The sequence below is a fragment of the Tachysurus fulvidraco genome, chromosome 26, assembly GCF_022655615.1.
Source record: "Tachysurus fulvidraco isolate hzauxx_2018 chromosome 26, HZAU_PFXX_2.0, whole genome shotgun sequence".
Classification (NCBI taxonomy): Eukaryota; Metazoa; Chordata; class Actinopteri; order Siluriformes; family Bagridae; genus Tachysurus; species Tachysurus fulvidraco.
The window spans coordinates 14,786,249-14,805,776 of record NC_062543.1 but is presented as its reverse complement, the minus strand read 5'-3'; the positions used below and the strand labels follow the sequence as shown (position 1 = coordinate 14,805,776).

The following is a 19,528-nucleotide window of genomic DNA, read 5'->3' as shown; positions in this document are numbered from 1 at the left end:
CATGCAATGCGTCTGCATGTAGCTTAGGAAGGACGACCTTCACCTGTCTGTGAACATCAGATAACACAGAGGACATGTTTGTGCAATAGTTCAACATTTCATCTTCACATTTGCAGATATTAAATCTTTGGATTCCACTCCTGTGTATAACGGCCTGCCAAAAACAGATGGAAATTTCTAATGGACTCAGATTACATACACATCTTGCTCGCACATGCATCAGCATTATTGGGAGGGCTTTGACCCATGACAAGCCTGTTTCAGTGAAGCATTTTGCTAATTTGTTTTTAGTGTGCCTTTTTTTTTTTTTTGGTTAACACGGTTTTCCCTGAGGGACCACAAAAAAAAAACACCGTTTTTGGACACATCCCAGATTTCTCCAGGTAGTTTACACCACCTTCACAATTATCCACAACATAAATTTAGCAGCCTGTTATATTGTTCATTGACCAGTGAATAAAACGTCTCGGTTCCTTAAAGTCAACACATTGTAGACTCCATTGAAATGTCTCTCAGCTTATTTTTTGCCTTTGCTTAAGTAGTTTAAGAGTCCATAACGCTAACATGGCTACGATTATCCTTCTGTGTGCTCTGTAAACAGGGCGCTAATCCGCCATTTTATGGAAGCTCAATCCTACGGCACGAATTACTGATCAAACTCCGGTGGAAATACAACGTAGGGAATTTTAACAGTGGCTTATTCATCGTCTCGTCCATAATAAATCGCTCTGTCACATAATGGCTCCACAACATTGATTTTAACACGTTAATTTAAGCAAACGAGCTCGAGAAAGACGACATGTACATGAACTTAACGTTATGAGCCGCCTGATTTCGGTGGAAAGGCTGCAGCTTCGACACAAATAAGTTTCCCTGTGTGTGATTAATTTAGAGATTTAACTATAAACATTCTCATGCGCCATTTTATATTCGGCTTCACTACTTTGGTAAAACAACACAGAGCTTGATTTAACTATGCAGGCATTAGTGAGCTTCCTAACACCCGACATAGGCTACTTCACGACTCACTGAACACTGAAACACAAACCAATATTAAATTCTCACCTTAATCCAAAACGTCTTGCTTTTTAACCACGAAATTTAAGACGGAATGAAAAAATAAATTTGTCCTGACACGAAGAGGCAGCAGCAAGTTGGTGCAGCTCCCGCGCAAAAACTCTGAGGTAACTCGACCGTTAGGAATAAAAAAAAAGGCGCCTTTTTTTTTTTTTTTAATTAATCTAACTAGATTTAATCTGTTCTGTGTATGACAACATATATATGTAGGGCTTGGCTTTCCAAATATTAACTATTTAATTAATTATTATTATTTAATACACTAATTACTGAATTGAATTTAATCGATTTAAATTTTGTAATTTAAGTATTTATCCATATAATCTCTGTTTTTATTATCATAATCTAGGACTAGTCTAGTATTTAGTTACGGTTTTTTTTTTTCCATATTTGTTTGTAGGGAAAAATAGCACTCATTATTGACTTATACTTAGGTTTTTATTCAATGTGGATGTTTAACATGATTCAAGGTGATGAGAAAAACCTTGATGATTAAACTGTAGTGCACACTATTATTTTTGATTTGTGCCCTAAACAACATGTTTCTGGCCTGGATTTTCTGTTTTTCTTCAAGATTTTCTGCCCTTGTGGTGGTCAGTTTATGTGCAAATGGACCAACATTGTGTTTATGGAATGTGAGGTGAAATACAGAATAATGGACTGGGACAGCTTGCTCTTAGACAAATTACCTAAAAGAAACCTGCAGGAACTCTGTACAATATTGACGGCCCAGAAGGTTCCATCTGTCGTCTACGTAAACATAGTCAAAGTTTCATCCACCGCTAATAATTACAGTCCATGTGTGCAAACTACACTGTAAAACCTTTTCTCATCTTTTAACAATTCCACATCACTGTGATTTAGTCCACAGCAGTTTACACAGCCATTTAGGAATGTAGAATTATTTTAGATTAGTGGTTTAAGGATGTGTGATACAGGGCAGCCAATCAGAACAGAGGCCATTTAACATATAGATGTCTTATATATACAGTAAAAATACATCATCCTTAATTCTAAGAGAAAAAGAGCAACTGGAAAATGGTCATGTGAAAATGATTAATGCTTTTTCCTCATGATGAGAGAAAATTAGAGGAAAATACATATGAGGACTGAGTAAAGTGCTAAAAAGATCTCCTAATCAGTGAATTAGAAATACAATAGGGTTTAAAATATTAACATGATGTACTGTACCTGTTTTCTTTTTTCTCTTCTTTTAGCGAGACTCGGCTCTTGCCTTAGAGTCAGAGATTCTTTGGTAGCTTAGTGGTATATAAACAGGTTAAAATAAAAATGATAAATAAGTACAGACATATGTACATGTTCACATTTATTCATACAGTTTATACACAATTAAATGTACAATCAAATATATACATCATTCATAAATATTTTCATAAATTAGTTTTCTAATAAAATTGTACAAAATGTAAACAAAATATCAATCTTATTGAGATATATAACATTAAAGCCATATATGACAACAACTTGGCAATATTTAAAAGAGTTTCAAGTTTTCCAAAGTTGATAAAGTCTGACAAACCTGCTAGATGTTTGCAAGGATCACAGATATGTTGCTGCATGATAATTTATTCCCCCCCCCCCCCCCCCAATTGAATTATTTTCAATATTAAAGCCTCAAAATAGTCTGTTACAGACAGTTGTACCAGGTGATATTTGGGAAAACTAACAAATATGTTACACATTTCCCAAGTATATTATAAAATAACTATTTATATTATTTTTCACCTTTGATTCCTTACAAGAGATTCAAGCTGTTATAGTGTGATAACAATAACTAGCTAGTTTGAGGATGTATCTCCACATTAGATGCAGCTGTAAAGGGATAAAGAGTTTAAAGTATTCTTCTTTTGTTAATACAAATGTAATTGAGGAAATTTCTGTTGTATAAGAAGAATAAAACACTGTCGGTCATGATGTGATTTCTTCAGTGTGTAAAAGATCCCAAACCAGACCTACACATTATATTTGTTAGGTTGTACTGCATGACAAGTAAGTAGCATTAAAAAGCTTATTGTTAATAAGAATAATTAATTAGCCCTGAAAATCATTTGTTGGACAATCCATCTTCATTTTTAAAAATCCTGTTGTCTTAAGAATTATTTGGGAATTAGGTCTTAGGAAATAACAAACCATAGGCTTTTGATCATAGGCTTCTGTCTCTAGCTCTGTGACGTCTACCATCACTGGTCGATACGCCTCATTTCAGACCATTTGAGTCTCTGCAGCTTTATAAACTCTGTTACTCATTTAAATAAGCCTTTAAATTTCTGAGACATTCCCTTTGATGCCTCTCCTTTTAGAGAAGCTCTCTCTGAACTTTCTCTGACAGTTTTCTCATAAACCTCTTCAAGCAGACTGTGAGTATCTGTGAGCTGTGAAAGTTTCTGCTGAAGATTCTCCATCTCTCTGTTCTTCTCCTCCATCTGTCTGCTGAAATCTTCCTGCATCTTTGTTTTTGAGGACAACATGTTTCTCTGGAGTTCAGGCAGGATGATCTTCATGAGCTTTCTCTCTGCCTCCATTCTGATCTCTCCTTCATACACCTCCCTGATCTCCTCCATCTCCTGCTCGTGCCTTTCCTCCATCTCTTTTCTCTCCCTCTCTCTCTTTTCTTTTAGTTTCTTCACCTTTTCTTCCATTTCTGTTCTTTTGTCTACCTCTCGTTTCAGCTCCCTCTCAAGTTCTTTCTTTTTCTCTTCATCCCTCTCTTCTTTCATCTTTCTCTCCAGTTCAGTTGTTCGATCATTAAGTTGTCTGATGTCACCTTCATGCTCCTCGATCACTCCCTCTATCTTTCTCAGAGAATCCTGCATCTCCTTCTCTATTTTTTCTTTCATGTCCTTCTCCTCTCTCTCTCTTTTCTCTTCTCTTTCCTTCAGAATCGTTGCTTCCATTGCTCTGATCTGAGATTCTGTCTCTAGGTAGATATCACTGCTGTAGAATTTCTCTCTGCTTCCTTCTACCATCTTCTCTATCTTCTCCAACAGCTCTGAGACCTGAGAACCATCTCCACTCTCATTAATGTTGAGACAGTGAAAGCTGTTCCCACATTTCTCTACAAGTCTCTGGACCTCCTGGTCTCCTGATTGGATAAAGTCCTCAATGTTCTTCTTCTGATGTTCATCAGTAACACTGAATATGATCATTGTGTTTCTCCAGCATGTCTCTCCAAAGATCTCCTCCATTTTCTCCAGCATCCCTCTCTCCTCTCCTGTAGGCTGCTTTAGAGGTATGACCAGGAGGAAGGCGTGGGGTCCTGGAGCAGACAGACGGACACAGTGTCCCACGTCCTGTCTCAGCTTCTCCAGAGACAGTTCAGGAGAGAACCAGTCAGGCGTGTCCACCACAGTCACCTTCCTCCCAGCCACCTCCCCCTGTGTGCTCTCACTCTGCTGGGTGGCTGTAGATGTAGCTGTAGACGTAGCAGCCTGGTTCCTCTCCTCTCTGCCCAGGATGGTGTTTCCTGTTACACTCTTCCCAGACCCCGTCCTCCCCAGCAGCACCAGCCTCAGTTCTGCTACAGTAACCGATGCTGGAGGATGTGGACTAGACGATTCTCCACCCACTGAAATGAACAAGAATGAATCATTTAATACAGAATCACTTACTGCATTGTGGTGATGACGCTGTTCTATGGAGTATGGAGGCTGACTGCCTTTATATAACTCGTATTCAAATTCCTCATCATGTTAGTGTCACTGTGATTGACGGAGGAAAGTCTGATGTCGTCCATATCGGTGATTTTCTGTCACGCTGCTCAGAATCCAGAGATATTTAACATTGTTCATTTTTACCTATTAGATAGTTGTTTTTCAGAATGTTTTATGTCCATGTTTTATATCAGCTTTATAATGTTGATGTTTTGATTGTAATCAAATTATACATTTAAATCTGTCTGCTGCCTCTCTTTATATTCATCTCTTTTACCTCAAACTACTGTTGAGTTTCACATTAAACATAACAATAATTAATCACTCACATGTTGGACGTCCTCCCCCCATACTGTTCCTTCTCCTGATTGGTGCTGCTGAGTCCTGAGTCTCTTCACTCACTAGGAAACATCAGAACCAGTCAGAATGAGAGACATTCTTCAGAAGGTAGAGTTAGACAGATGATATAATAAAGTTATGTCTTATACACTATAACTAACCCCTGTCACTGTTTAAATGACATTTCCTTATAATATCTGAACAGTAGCACTATTAAGGATCATTACAGTATATTTATGTATTAATTTATTCATTGAATATTTAGAAACAATGACATTCTGAGAAACTTCTATAATTGTATAATTTGACATATTACTCACTTTTTGGAGGTAAAAAATCCATGCTGTTTCTTCTCCTGATGGAAGCTGATGATTCTGGATCTGTCTGTTCCTGCAGCTGCTTTGTTTTCTCCTCTAGAAGTCTGTCTTTCTCCTGAAGCTCTTTGTCTCGTCCCATTAGCTGTGTCTCTCTCTCAGTTAGCTGTGTCTCTCTCTCAGTTAGCTGTGTCTCTCTCTCAGTTAGCTGTGTCTCTCTCTCAGTTAGCTGTGTCTCTCTCTCAGTTAGAAGTCTGTCTTTCTCTTCAAGCTTTTGTTTTTTTTCTGCTAACTCAGATTTCTGTTGCTCCACTATGATCATCATGTCCTGTAGTTGTCTCTGCTTGTCCTGCAGCTCCTGTCCCAGTGTGTCCAGTTTATTTGTACTGGTTTCCAGCTCTTTATCTGTGTTCTTCAGCTGTGTTTCTTTCTCCTTCAGCAGTTTGTTCAGATTCTCTAGTTGTGTGTTTTTCTCCTCCACGTGTCGCTGACTGTCTTCTAACGCCTTAATTGTTTTGTCCAGTTCGGCTCTTGTCCGTTTGAGCTGTTTCTCCTTCTCTTCCAGTGTCTCGTCCTTCTTCTGAAGTGTTTGTGTATTTTCTGTCAGAAGTCTGTCTTTCTCCTGAAGTTGTTTGTCTCTTTCTGTGAGGTTATTTGTACTGGTTTCCAGTTCTTTCACCACTCTCTCCAGTTGTCTCTCTTTGTCCTTCAATTGTGTCTGATTCTTTTCTAATGTCATATTTGATTTTCTCACTTCTTCTCGTACTTCACTGAGCTGTTTCTCCTTCTCTTTCAGTGTCTTGTCCTTCTTCTGAAGTGTTTGTGTATTTTCTGTCAGAAGTTTGTCTTTCTCGTGAAGCTCTTTGTCTCTTTTCATCATCTGTTCAGTGGCATTTTTAAGTTTTTTATTTGTTTCCATTAACTCTGCATCTCTCTCAGAAAGAGTCTTCTTATTAGTCTCTAAACTTTCTTTGAGAACCTTCAGCTCTTCATTTTTCTTATTTAATTCTTCATCCTTCTGCACAAGTGTTTTCACCATTTCTTCCACTTGTATTTGTGTCGTCTGTATCTGTGTGTCTTTCACTTTCAGTTGTTGATCTCTCTCCTGTAGAGCTCTTTCTCTCTTCTGTAGCTCCTCAGTCGTCTTCTCTAGTTTTGTATTTGTAGCTTTGAATCTCTCCTCATCCTCCTTCATGTTTTTCTCTCTGTCGCTCAGTTCTGTATCTTTCTTCTCTATTTGTTGTTTACAATCTTTTATCTCCTGGACTTTGCGTTCCAGTGATTTAGACGTTCTGTCCAGGTCCTGTTTTATTGTTTTCAGCTCTTTTTCATTTTTTTCCAACTTTCTGATCACCACTATCAAATCATCAGCAATATATTCTAGAAAAATGTAAATAAATTGTAAACAGAATGAAATTTTCAGAAAACATCAATATGCATCAATATAATATAAACGATTGTTCCTTTTTTTTCATTTTTGGTGACCATTACAGTGTTACTCATTCAGAAGAGAAAAATTTAATAAAAGAAAAAGCTTGATGATATAATGTCCTGTGAGGAAAATAATTAAATTCTATGTTTAATCTATCAGGGACCAATTTTCTGGTCCTCACCAACTTCTGTGGACAAACAAATAACCTCAGGTGACATCAAAAAACACAAAAGCTTTCAATACTCATTTTCTCCAGAAAGTCCAGAAACATTTAATGACCTTACAGAGGTCTTTAGGTCACATGATGTAGCTATTGGCTTTTCTTTAGTTCTCTGAGCACTAAATGGTCTGATTTTGGACTGAGTTTGATGTCTATTTGTCTTTGCAGAATAGGGCTGGGCGATATGGCAGAAAACTGTATCACAATATCAGTGTTTCATATCGGTCGATATAGATATATATTGAACTTTTTTATGACCCATTTAAAATAAGGACCAGGAGAAAAATATATTACATTTAAACATTTTTATTTTAAACTTAACCTTCCTCTGATCAGAATCCCCTCAGTTATTAAGACAGAAATGTCACCAACCAGGAAAACTCAAATAATAATAATGTAAACATGAGTCTAAAGTCAAAATGAACACTTAACTATTATCTCTTAACATTTAAGGTGCAAAATGACAGAAAATGTAAGAAATGCTTAATAAAGTGTAATAAAATAGTTCAAAGTGTTAAATATAAACAGAGAAACCTGAGAGTTTAGTGCAAGTTTAGTGCGAGGAAGTTCACTAGCTGTTCACCTTCTGGGGAATAAAGTGTGTAAAATATGTGCAGTGTTTTATAAACATAAATAAAACTGAGGTAGACTGAGATACATCTGTAATATAAAACACAAACCTGATACACTACAGTAACATTGTTTGAAACATAAAACCTGCAGAAATATGAAAAAGTAACTCAATTTATTCTTACTCTAATCATACTTGAAGTTAAACTATTCAAGTATATTTTTGTAGACTTATAATTAGGGCTGTAGCTATCGAATATTTTAGTAATCACGAATTCTACCAAAAATTTCATCGATTAATAAAATTTCACCGATTAATCGAGTAATCGGATTAAATATATTTTTGCTTAATTTTACTTGTACTTGTCTGTACTTGTACTGTGAACAATGACAAAGTTGACTGAGAAGAATTAAGTACATTTAAGTCCCAAACATGAACTTGGACCTAGAGGCCATGCATGGTTTCACACCGAGTGTTTTAAGCATATACACATATATTAATCAGAATATAAAAGTCTCTCTCTCTCTCTCTCTCTCTCTCTCTCTCTCTCTCTCTCTCTCTCTCTCTCAACGTGTGTTCTTTAAAAGTCTTTAAAGGAGCATGTGATTGCAACGAAAAAAGGTAACATGCTCAGAATTGAGGCTTGCCCTGCGCATTGAAGAAATGTTTCCTGCTGCTGAAAACAGACGCTCTGATAGTGTCCCAAAACTTGGACGTTTTCTGTCGTTTTCTCCTGTTTGTTTCTTCTCTTTGCTCATTGACATTGTTATCGAGCCCTCCCATTTTGCAGCCCGTACACACACTCAGATCAAAAGACCGCTAACTCCACGCGTCTCCGTCCGCTTTTACAAAAGCGCGTTGTCTCACACACACACACAAAATAATTGCACAATAAGATGATGTGAGCTTTAAAATGAATTAAAAGAGGCTTCGAGGCAGAGGAATTTGCCTCAAACAATTTTTGTAATCAAGTTACTCGAGGAATCGTTTCAGCCCCTAGTTATAATATCCAAACAACTGCCTTATCAGTCGCCGGTTACTGAAGAGGAATCCAGCACCAGCACCAGCACCAGCACGAGACAATGATATGGCACAACCAAACTTGATACTGTTACATGATTGGCTGTTAAAGTGTCACTCCCCAAGTTGCTAGGTTACCAGAGACAGAGCACCTTTGTTAATGCAACCAAACTTGCTTCACAACTTCTGTTTTTTTCTGACGAAGAATAAAAAATATCGAACGTCTTTTCAAGCACATTTTATATCGCTATCGATCACGTGTCTATCGCGATACATATCGTTATCGTTTTATCGCCCAGCCCTATTCCAGAACAACAAACTGACACAAGATCTGCTTTTTAAAAGTTAGTCACTCTTCCTGCAGATCTCAGGCTTTTCATTAGTAAAACCTGGCTGCTAATTACTCTCTTAATGACTCTGTGATTATTTTTTCCCACCTGGTTTCTGATTGTTAGTTTAATTTCTGGGTATAAAATTACTACATACAGGTGACAAAGCAGGAAACAGAACAATAGGAGTGACGTGACACAACACACGTGCTGTAGGAAACATGCTGTAGGAAAACACATGGAATCGTCCCAGTAGCTCCTGACAGCAACTAACAAATGTACTTAGCAGGTTTAGGGTTAAGGGTCTTGCTCTAGGGCTACATTTATTAACCAAAACTAATTAACTTTTTTAATTATCAATTATTTGTATTCATTGAAAATTTACCTGTTATTTCCACCCAGAAATATTTACATTATTCACTGTAATCAGGTTAAACTTAAAATTCACACAGAAACAGTGACATGCAGTGTGAATGTTTAACACCATGATAAATTTCACACAGTCTCTATAATGTGTAAATAATATCTTGAATGGAGAATGTGAGAAGCTGTGAATTTCAGACTACAGACTTACTGGAGATCTCGTTATTGAACACTTCAGGCTGTAAAGATGAACAGGTGTGTTTACTTTTGTACCTCCTTCCATACTCACCAGTCAGTAGAACAGATTCCTCCATTTTCTTTCTCTCATCTTCTGTCCATTTTCTGTCTCTCTGAGGAAGTGAATAAAACAGTGTGAAGGTTTTATACATGACTCCATACTGTATGTAAATAAAGTGTTAAATTAACATGAAGTGTTTCTCTGTTCAGATCATTGTGTGTGTGTGTGTGTGTGTGTGTGTGTGTGTGTGTGTGTGTGTGTGTGTGTGTGTGTGTGTGTGTGTAATATTACTAACAGTACACACTGAGCTGATTGAGGTTGATTTAAACTGATATTGTATTCAGTAACACACTGAGTTTGAATGCAGCCAGCTGAAGAACACAATCATTAAACACTAAACTGAACCTTACAGGAGAGAGAAAAAAAATCATCTCCATGAGAATCAAGATGTTTGGTCTCATTTCTGCTGTGGTGACGTCACACAATATCACAATGAAGTCATGTTCTTATGCATCATAATCCACTGTTCCAGACATTTACATCTATTTTTAAAGACACTGATTGTGTTTAATGTTATTTTATGTTCATTAGCTGACTTTTATTTGTTCACAATCGTCAGTCAGCGATGATCAAAGAACACAAGAAACACAGAAACTGAGAGAATTTTATGTTTTTATCCCAAAAGACCACCAGACTGATCACCTCCAATAATTTTCGGGTGCCATTAATTTTAGCACAAAGATTTTAAGTAAAAAGTTTTAGTGTAACTTCATTTTGTTAGTGTTGTAGGTCGTCTGCATCGATCCTCAAGTTAAACTAAAGACGTGTTAAACCTTTTCTGTCACTTTAAATGGAATTAAATAAAAAGTTTACAGATAAACATCAAAGGAATGAAGGTCGTCATTTTTCTTACATTTATTTTGTTTATGTTTCCACAAAGTGTTTACACTCCTAGAAATAATAATTACATCATAACAACACCAGTAATAACAGCAGATTGCTAGCAAACAGTTCAACAACTGTGTTTCTAGAACAATCCAATGTGATGTTTTATCCACAATAAACCATCACTGGGAGCCGGTTGCCATGGTAACTCATTTACCCCTCACTGATCACTGGTCTAATTATAACATAATTTATGATTTTTTATGCTGCTATCATCAGTAAGACATTAATGAATGTAATATTTTATAACAGTTTACTCACCTGTTCAACACAGAAGTCTTTATATACAGGAGGATGTGGGGAAAAAAGCACAATAAGTTTGTTGAGATTATTAAAAATGCATTGTAATGTTCAGTATTTCTGTATTTTATCCTGTAGTATTAGCTGTAAACATTCCTAAAAAGTCTGTTATGATCCTGTACTGTATTGTTTCTCTTCTCTTTCTGCTCTTCAGGATCTTTCAGTATTAATGCAGTAAGAAACAAATTCCCCAGATGACTTACTTCCATTCTGTTCGAATCTCTTTCATGCAGCATTATCAAGTGTGACTCTCTAACTCACATCTCTCTGTAGTTCTGTTCACTACAGTAATGTTAGCCAGGATCAGTAACTTTAATACAGAGTTATTGTTATCAAATCACATTCAAACAAAAACCTTCAGCTTTTTCTCTCTCAGTATCAGTGTGTAGGTCAGATTTGTGTGTCTGTACAACACTAAATGACAAACTAGACACCAGCATGATGAATGTTCTGTTAGAGATCACAGTCTGTTGTGTTCACTACACTATGCTCATGATGCTCAGTGGTACATTAACAAGTAACTACAAATTAAATTATTATTAAATTCACTCTCACCTCTCTGTTCTGTCCTCTGTAGAGCTCCAAATTGCTCCTGTATCTGTGAATAATAAAGTGTAAATGTGTTGTGAATGAGTTTAAAGATAAATTATAAAATAAAGAAAAGAACCGTTACTTTGGTCATAAAACAGTTTCATTATCTTCCTAAACAAATCTAAGATCATAAAGGTTTAACATTTAGCCATCAGTCAGTAAATCTACATAACATTCTGTTACACTGTGATCATCATCATCTGCTCACATTGGACAGATTCATCAGGTACAGAAACATAACTGTGGAGGGAAAAATCATGCAGCCAGAAACAAATTATTAATGTATGTGTATTTATACAACTGCTTCAAGACAAATATAAAATTGTTCTGATATCAGCACATGTAACTATAGAACATTGTATATGGAGAACATTAATGATCATCAGTCCATTTAGATCTTCTCCCATACTGAGGTGTAGCTCCTTATTAGTGCAGGAGAAAATAAAGTGTAGGAGAGACATTCTGATGAGTCTGTCAGTGGTGTGTGTTATATGCTGTGTGTTTGTTGTGTCTTTTACTCGACACGGTAAACGTCTCTGTACATTATTACACTGCAGTTACACACAGGTGCATTGTGGGAAAGAAGCTGACTGATGGAAGTGGAATCTCACTTACTGATCAGACTCCTTCACATAAACATGATCTGAAAATCATCTTTATGTTTCTATTTGATTCCTGGATTAAAATGTAATATATGTGATAAGTTTATAAAATATCAGCTTTTACTATTAGTGTGAAGTCGAGTTATTTACTTACCGCTGTGAGAAGTATCATGTAAAACAACAGAGAGAAATGTAATGTTAGATAAAATACAATGAGAAAAACTTATGATTTACAGTCAGAACAGCTGATAAACAATCTTCACTCTGTGCTTTCAAAGATGTTCAGCTACAATTTTAACTATTTTAATAAAATATAACAACAGATAGTGAATCATTATAAATAGTTTATATTAAATAATGAAAGACTTCATGAGGTGTTTTTACTCAGTGCAGTAACACAGATCTGTGATCAGCTGCTGAATAAAACACTCCATATGAAGTGAAAATGCTGAACATCACCATATTTTAACCCCATTTCTATCTGTATCAGGGAAAAATAAAGACAAGTTCTACTGTCTTCCATAAATGTCCATGTCTCCATGTTTCACAGAAGTGCTGCTTTGATTTGGATCATGAACAGTTTTCTTTTCACTTCACACTTTCCTCTTTTCATCACTCTGCTACAGCTTAGTCTTTGTCTCATCTGTCCATCATCTACTTTTTAACAAACTGGAATCTGCTCCTTTGCTCTTGAACTTTATCTGTGTGTTTATCTGTCTATTGGATAAAGACACTGAGGTCATGCTGGTGGATTTTTGTTCTGTGTCTCAGATCTCTACAGACTTTCACTGAGGTTTATGTTTAATCGTTATACATGGTGTTTATTCATTGTGTACAAAATATTGGAGTTTCTTTGCTCATTAATCTACAGAACAAACTAGCAGCCCAATATTACCTAGCTTTGTGTGTTACTTTGCTTCTCACTGCTATACGTTCAGCTTTTTCTCTCTCAGTATCAGTGTGTAGGTCAGATTTGTGTGTCTGTACAACACTAAATGACAAACTAGACACCAGCATGATGAATGTTCTGTTAGAGATCACAGTCTGTTGTGTTCACTACACTATGCTCATGATGCTCAGATATCTATGTGCTATTGCACTCTGAACACACAGCACAGTCTAATCTATTTCATCTGAACAATAAATATATTATTCATGCAGCATCAAGACATCACTAGCACAGAAAAGGGGTTTATACTCACTGATCGGATCAGGCTGTGAAAGTAAATAAAACAGTGTGAAGATTTTATGCATGATTACAAATGTGAATTGTTCCATGTGAAAATGTGGAAAGTAACTGTTACTCTGGTTAAAACACAGCTGATGTGTGTCTTAATAAAAAAGAGGAAAACTAGACAACAATCAGTCATCACACACAGTAAATCTGTATCATGTAGCATTGTGCTAATATACCGCTAGTTCCCCTTAAGGAAGAGAAATATCTTGTGATTTATTGGAAAATCCTATTTTCTGATCTCTGCATGTCTTTACCAATATACAGTATGTCAGTATTTGTACATTTCCCCCTGTGTATTTTATATATATAGTGAAATATTTTGTAATATATCTCTGTGCTATTGTAGTAGATAAAGGAATATACAGAATATCAGATTCTCACTTCCTTTAATTATAAACACAGACATTTATCAATGTAAAACCTGAACAGATAACAGAATGATGTTCTTTACTGCTGCCTCGTCTATATACTGGTTACGACAGCATGTGACATGTCGCAGTAGATTAGAGAAGATGCGTGATCTCCTTCTGTTTTTCTCTCTTAAATAAAAATGTACATTAACCCTGTTGCATAAGTTTGCACACCCTTTTCTAATTGCTAATGTGGCAGTGTTCAGAATCGACCAATCACGTTCAAACTCTTGTTAAATACTCACTAGAAGATACCTGCTGTCAATTAAAGTGACCGATGGACACCAAATAAAGTACAGCTGTTCCTGTAGGATTGTTCATTTCATTTGCCCACTCTCCCCTTCATTATTTACCATTTTCATTGAACCATTAGCAGCAGCTATCCGTCAAAACAGCTACATTAAAGGAATTCAAACACTAAACATGCACCACAAAATTAGTCTTTACGCTGATGATATATTACTATATTTACAAGACCCCTCATCATCATTACAAGAAGCGATTAAACTCATTGATTCATTCTCAAATATCTCTGAATACTCCATCAACTGGAGTAAATCAGCCATACTTTCATTACATTCTAACAGTTTGGATGTGACATCCCAGACATCACCTATTCCTTTGTGCACTAACTATATCACATACTTGGGCATTAATGTTTCCCCCAGGCTGTCAGAGCTGTTTGGACTCAATTTTACTCCATTACTTAAAACAATAAATGATGACCTTCACCGCTGGATGAATTTACCACTATCCATTATGGGCAGAATATCAGTAATTAAAATGACTATACTCCCTAAATTAAACTATTTATTTACAATGACCCCAGCACTACCCACCCTCACCTGGTTTAAATCACTAGATTCAATCGTCACTAAATTCTACTGGAAAAATAAGACTCCAACAATTAAATTGACTACACTACAGAAACCAAAAACACAAGGACTGGAAGCACCACATTTCTACCACTACTTTTTGGCCAATCAGCTCTAAAACATATACAAATGGATTCATCTTAACCCATCAGAAAGCACATGGCTAGATGTTGAACAGTCAATTTGTAAAGAGATTAACATTTCAGAATTACCTTTCTATAGTCAGGCAATCAAAAAGCACCACTGTTTTAAATCACCAACAATAGCCACAGCTCTGACAGCCTGGTGGAAATTTCATCAAATCACAAACACCCCTCTTGCATCATCTAAATACACCCCGATCTGGAATAACCCAGATTTTATAGTAAATAAGAAGCCACTCAACTTACGCACATGGGTAGATAAGGGCATCACACAACTTCAACACATCCTTCTTAATAATAACTTGGCACCATTTTCCCACTTGGTCCAGAAATACGGCATTGGGAGTAATTGTTTTTTGGAATATTTACAAATCAAATCATCCATTCAATCAAAAATTGACACTCAGAGAATTAATCTAGACCTTTCACCTCCAATTTCAGAACTAATTAATATAACCTCACCCCAAAAAAATGACTCTCCAAAATATATAAAATAATATCCAAATCAGACAACACATTAAGCCTACCCAATGCTAAATGGGAATCAGACTTATCTATTGCTCCCAATGCCGCTTTCTGGACACAAATCTGCAAAAATATCTACTTCATGACAAAAAACACCAACTTACAACTTATACAGTATAAAGTACTTCATAGATTTCACCTAACTGGACAGAAATTATTTAAAATGGGTTTTACTTCAGAAACATGCTCACATTGCACACAAAACACCCCAGATACATATTTACACGCTATTTGGCAATGCACTGCGGTTAAAACATTCTGGGAAAACGTTATCGACTCACTATCCAACCTTATGGGTTGTCACATCCCGCTGTCTCCCTCCCTCTGTATATTAGGTGACATATCCATAATCAATTTAAACAGTACAAACAGTCAATTACTCCTAGTGGCTCTAACTATCGCCAAGAAAACTATCCTCATGAACTGGAAATCGAGGAACGCCATACACATTACAACTTGGAAAAATTTACTAATAGAGTACATCTCCATGGAAAACTTGTCTACCTCCACTCAAAATAATACATCAGAATTACACCCGTCTTGGTTATCTCTCTTTAACTTCAAACAGTCATGAATCCACTGACCTTCTTTGTCTGAAGCCATCCTCAATGATACACCATCAATAATCACATCAATAATCACACATGATTGGGAGGAGGGAGGGTCGGGAAGAGGCAGCAACACAGACTAATAAATATAAATTAAATACTTATTATATTTAAAACTCTCTCTCTCTCTCTCTCTCTCTCTCTCTCTCTCTCTCTCTTTCCCTTTTTCGCTGCTTCTGGACCCTGGTTGGCTGTGGCATACTAGTCCCTGCCATGTGCAGTTTTGATTAGTCGTGGGTTTGTGTGATGTGGGGCCGGGGGCATTGGACTTTCACCCTCCAGCTTGTACTTCTGTCTGATATTTCTTGTCCCCGGCTGGCCCAGCACTTGTCCCGCTGTTTTAATGCATCACATATTAGATGAGGTGCACACACATTCATTTGGAGCATAATAATATTCTTTTTTAAATAAATAAATAAATAAATAAATAAATAAATAAATAAATAAATAAATAAATAAATAAATAAATACATAGGGTAAGTGTGTCGTGTGCACATACATAGGGTAAGTGTGTCGTGTGCACATACATAGGGTAAGTGTGGCGCGGGCGTGGTGGCCTGGGCTTTGCACTGGGCTGGTTCCATGCTACACGCCATGCTTTTGTAATGCATTATACACTAGTTGACAAACTAGATGAGGATATGTCATGAGTATAACAATGAAAGCAGCCATATTTATTCCACAAAAAAAAAACGTATACACACACAGACAGGTTAAGCGTGGCATGTGCGGGACGGCTGGGGATGGGTATGGATTTTGGGACCATGGATCCCACACCACTTCACCTTGATAGCCCGTTGTAATATGACGCCGGCGTTGGTCTATGCTATGCCATGGCCATGAGGGTTATCAGCGGCAGCTTTATAATACCTTATCATTAATAGTTGTATCAATATTACAGTTATTATTATTATTATTATTATTATTATTATTATTATTGCTATTATAAGTACTACTATTATCATTACTATTAATGGCTGTAGAAGCATTATTATTGCTATTACTACTACTAGTTCTATTGGTCCTCTTTCTGATCCTTTAACCTCCCCTTCATTCTGGATGAAATGAGTATATTTGTAAATATATTTATCATTACTACTACTGCTAATACTATTATTACTATTTATTATTAATTGGATTTTTCAATATTATTATTATTATTATTATTATTATTGCTATTACTGTTGATATTGTCACCTTCCTCATACCCAATTTTACAATAACATTTTGTCTTGTGTGATACTATTACTGTCTTCATCGTTATTATTGTTATTATAATTATTAATATATTTTCCTCTTTGATTTATGTATGTGTGTATATATATGTATGTATACACACACACACACACGTTTTGTTTTGTTGGTCTTTGTATTTGTATTTTTGCATCTAATAAATAAAAAAAAAAAGAAAAAAAAAAGGATTGTTCATTTTAGTAACTGGAAAAGCCATGGGGCTGCAAAGAGCTGACAAAGCAGGTACAGGATCTCATTGTTGAGAAATATCAATTAGGAGAGGGTTACAAACAAATTTCCAGACATAGAATATACCATGGAACACTGGAAAGACGAAAATCAACACCCTCTAAACCCTCTAAAATTATTCAGAGATACATCAGAAAACTGGTCAGGAGGCTGTCAAGAAGCCCAATATAAGATTCTTCATATGTCTGAACTTCAGGTTAGAGTGACAAGATGGAAGTCTGTTTTAGGCAAAAAATAAACATCCAAGCCTGGATAAAGTTAGCAAAAAAATATATCCAATCTCCCAAAACTATGTGGAATAATATTTTATGGTCTGATAAAACTGAAATTGAAACTTTTGGCCATAATAACAAAAGATATGTTTGGCACAAAGAAACCACATCACCAGAAGATCTCCATCCCCACAGTGAAACATGGAGGTGGCAGCATCATTCTTTGGGGCAGCTTTTCTTCAGCTGGGACTGGGGCTTTAATCAGACTGGAGGTAATAATGAATAGCTCCAAATACCAGTCAGTTTTGGTGCAAAACCTTTAGGGCTTCTGCTAAAACACCTAAGATGAAGAGGAATTTCACCTTTCAGCAGGACAACGACCCGAAGCACAAACACAAATCAACAAAGGAATGACTTCACCAAAACAAGGTCAAGGTTTAGGAATGGCCGCCAGAGTCCAGATCCAAATCCAATCAAAAATCTGTGGTTTCACCTGAAGAGGGCTGTGCACAGGAGATGCCCAGACAATATGACAGAGTCAGAATGCTTTTACAAGGAAGAAAGGCAAAATATTGCTGAGTCACGATGAGTTAAACTGATAACAACTCTCTTGTTATAACTCTTAAAAAAGATTAAATGATGTGATAAAATATAAAGGTGCTTCAAATTAGTATAAATTTAGGGGTGTGTAAACTTATACAACCGGGTTATTGTACTTTTTTTTTTTTACCCTAAAATAACTTTAATATATAAATTGCAATTTCACTATAAAAGTGGAAAAGTTTCTGATATGATTTTTATTGTTTTCATTTATTACACAACAAAAACCTGCCATTTAAACAGAGGTGTGTAAACTTTTTATACCTATTACAAATGTTTATGTTTCTATTTGATTCCTGGATTAAAATGTAATATATGTGATAAGTTTATAAAATATCAGCTTTTACTATTAGTGTGAAGTCGAGTTATTTACTTACCCTAACTGTGAGAAGTATCATGTAAAACAACAGAGAGAAATGTAATGTTAGATAAAATACAATGAGAAAAACTTATGATTTACAGTCAGAACAGCTGATAAACAATCTTCACTCTGTGCTTTCAAAGATGTTCAGCTACAATTTTAACTATTTTAATAAAATATAACAACAGATAGTGAATCATTATAAATAGTTTATATTAAATAATGAAAGACTTCATGAGGTGTTTTTACTCAGTGCAGTAACACAGATCTGTGATCAGCTGCTGAATAAAACACTCCATATGAAGTGAAAATGCTGAACATCACCATATTTTAACCCCATTTCTATCTGTATCAGGGAAAAATAAAGACAAGTTCTACTGTCTTCCATAAATGTCCATGTCTCCATGTTTCACAGAAGTGCTGCTTTGATTTGGATCATGAACAGTTTTCTTTTCACTTCACACTTTCCTCTTTTCATCACTCTGCTACAGCTTAGTCTTTGTCTCATCTGTCCATCATCTACTTTTTAACAAACTGGAATCTGCTCCTTTGCTCTTGAACTTTATCTGTGTGTTTATCTGTCTATTGGATAAAGACTCTGAGGTCATGCTGGTGGATTTTTGTTCTGTGTCTCAGATCTCTACAGACTTTCACTGAGGTTTATGTTTAATCGTTATACATGGTGTTTATTCATTGTGTAGAAAATATTGGAGTTTCTTTACTCATCAATCTACAGAACAAACTAGCAGCCCAATATTACCTAGCTTTGTGTGTTACTTTGCTTCTCACTGCTATACGTTCAGCTTTTTCTCTCTCAGTATCAGTGTGTAGGTCAGATTTGTGTGTCTGTACAACACTAAATGACAAACTAGACACCAGCATGATGAATGTTCTGTTAGAGATCACAGTCTGTTGTGTTCACTACACTATGCTCATGATGCTCAGATATCTATGTGCTATTGCACTCTGAACACACAGCACAGTCTAATCTATTTCATCTGAACAATAAATATATTATTCATGCAGCATCAAGACATCACTAGCACAGAAAAGGGGTTTATAC

At 36.0% G+C, this 19,528-nt stretch overlaps 2 protein-coding genes across 6 annotated transcripts in view; one reads left to right on the top strand and one right to left on the bottom strand.

The window, feature by feature from the left end:
• Positions 1–19,528, top strand: part of LOC113636638 (WD repeat-containing protein 87-like) — an 873,260-nt gene that overhangs the window by 67,785 nt on the left and 785,947 nt on the right. The gene's annotated exons all lie outside the window — the stretch shown is intronic.
• The window catches only part of LOC113650946 (kinectin-like), a 683,852-nt gene that overhangs the window by 32,377 nt on the left and 631,947 nt on the right, over positions 1–19,528 (bottom strand). For 3 of the 5 annotated variants that reach the window (XM_047809351.1, XM_047809350.1, XM_047809349.1), the window contains exon 15: positions 9,626–9,686. In XM_047809351.1, coding sequence (XP_047665307.1) covers positions 9,626–9,686 — 61 coding nt within the window. Of the gene's footprint in view, positions 1–2,681; positions 4,664–5,077; positions 5,150–5,407; positions 5,783–6,055; positions 6,782–9,625; positions 9,687–10,780; positions 10,798–11,374; positions 13,351–19,528 lie in introns of those variants that run through there. The other 2 variants (XM_047809352.1, XR_007139608.1) reach the window with 2 other exon arrangements.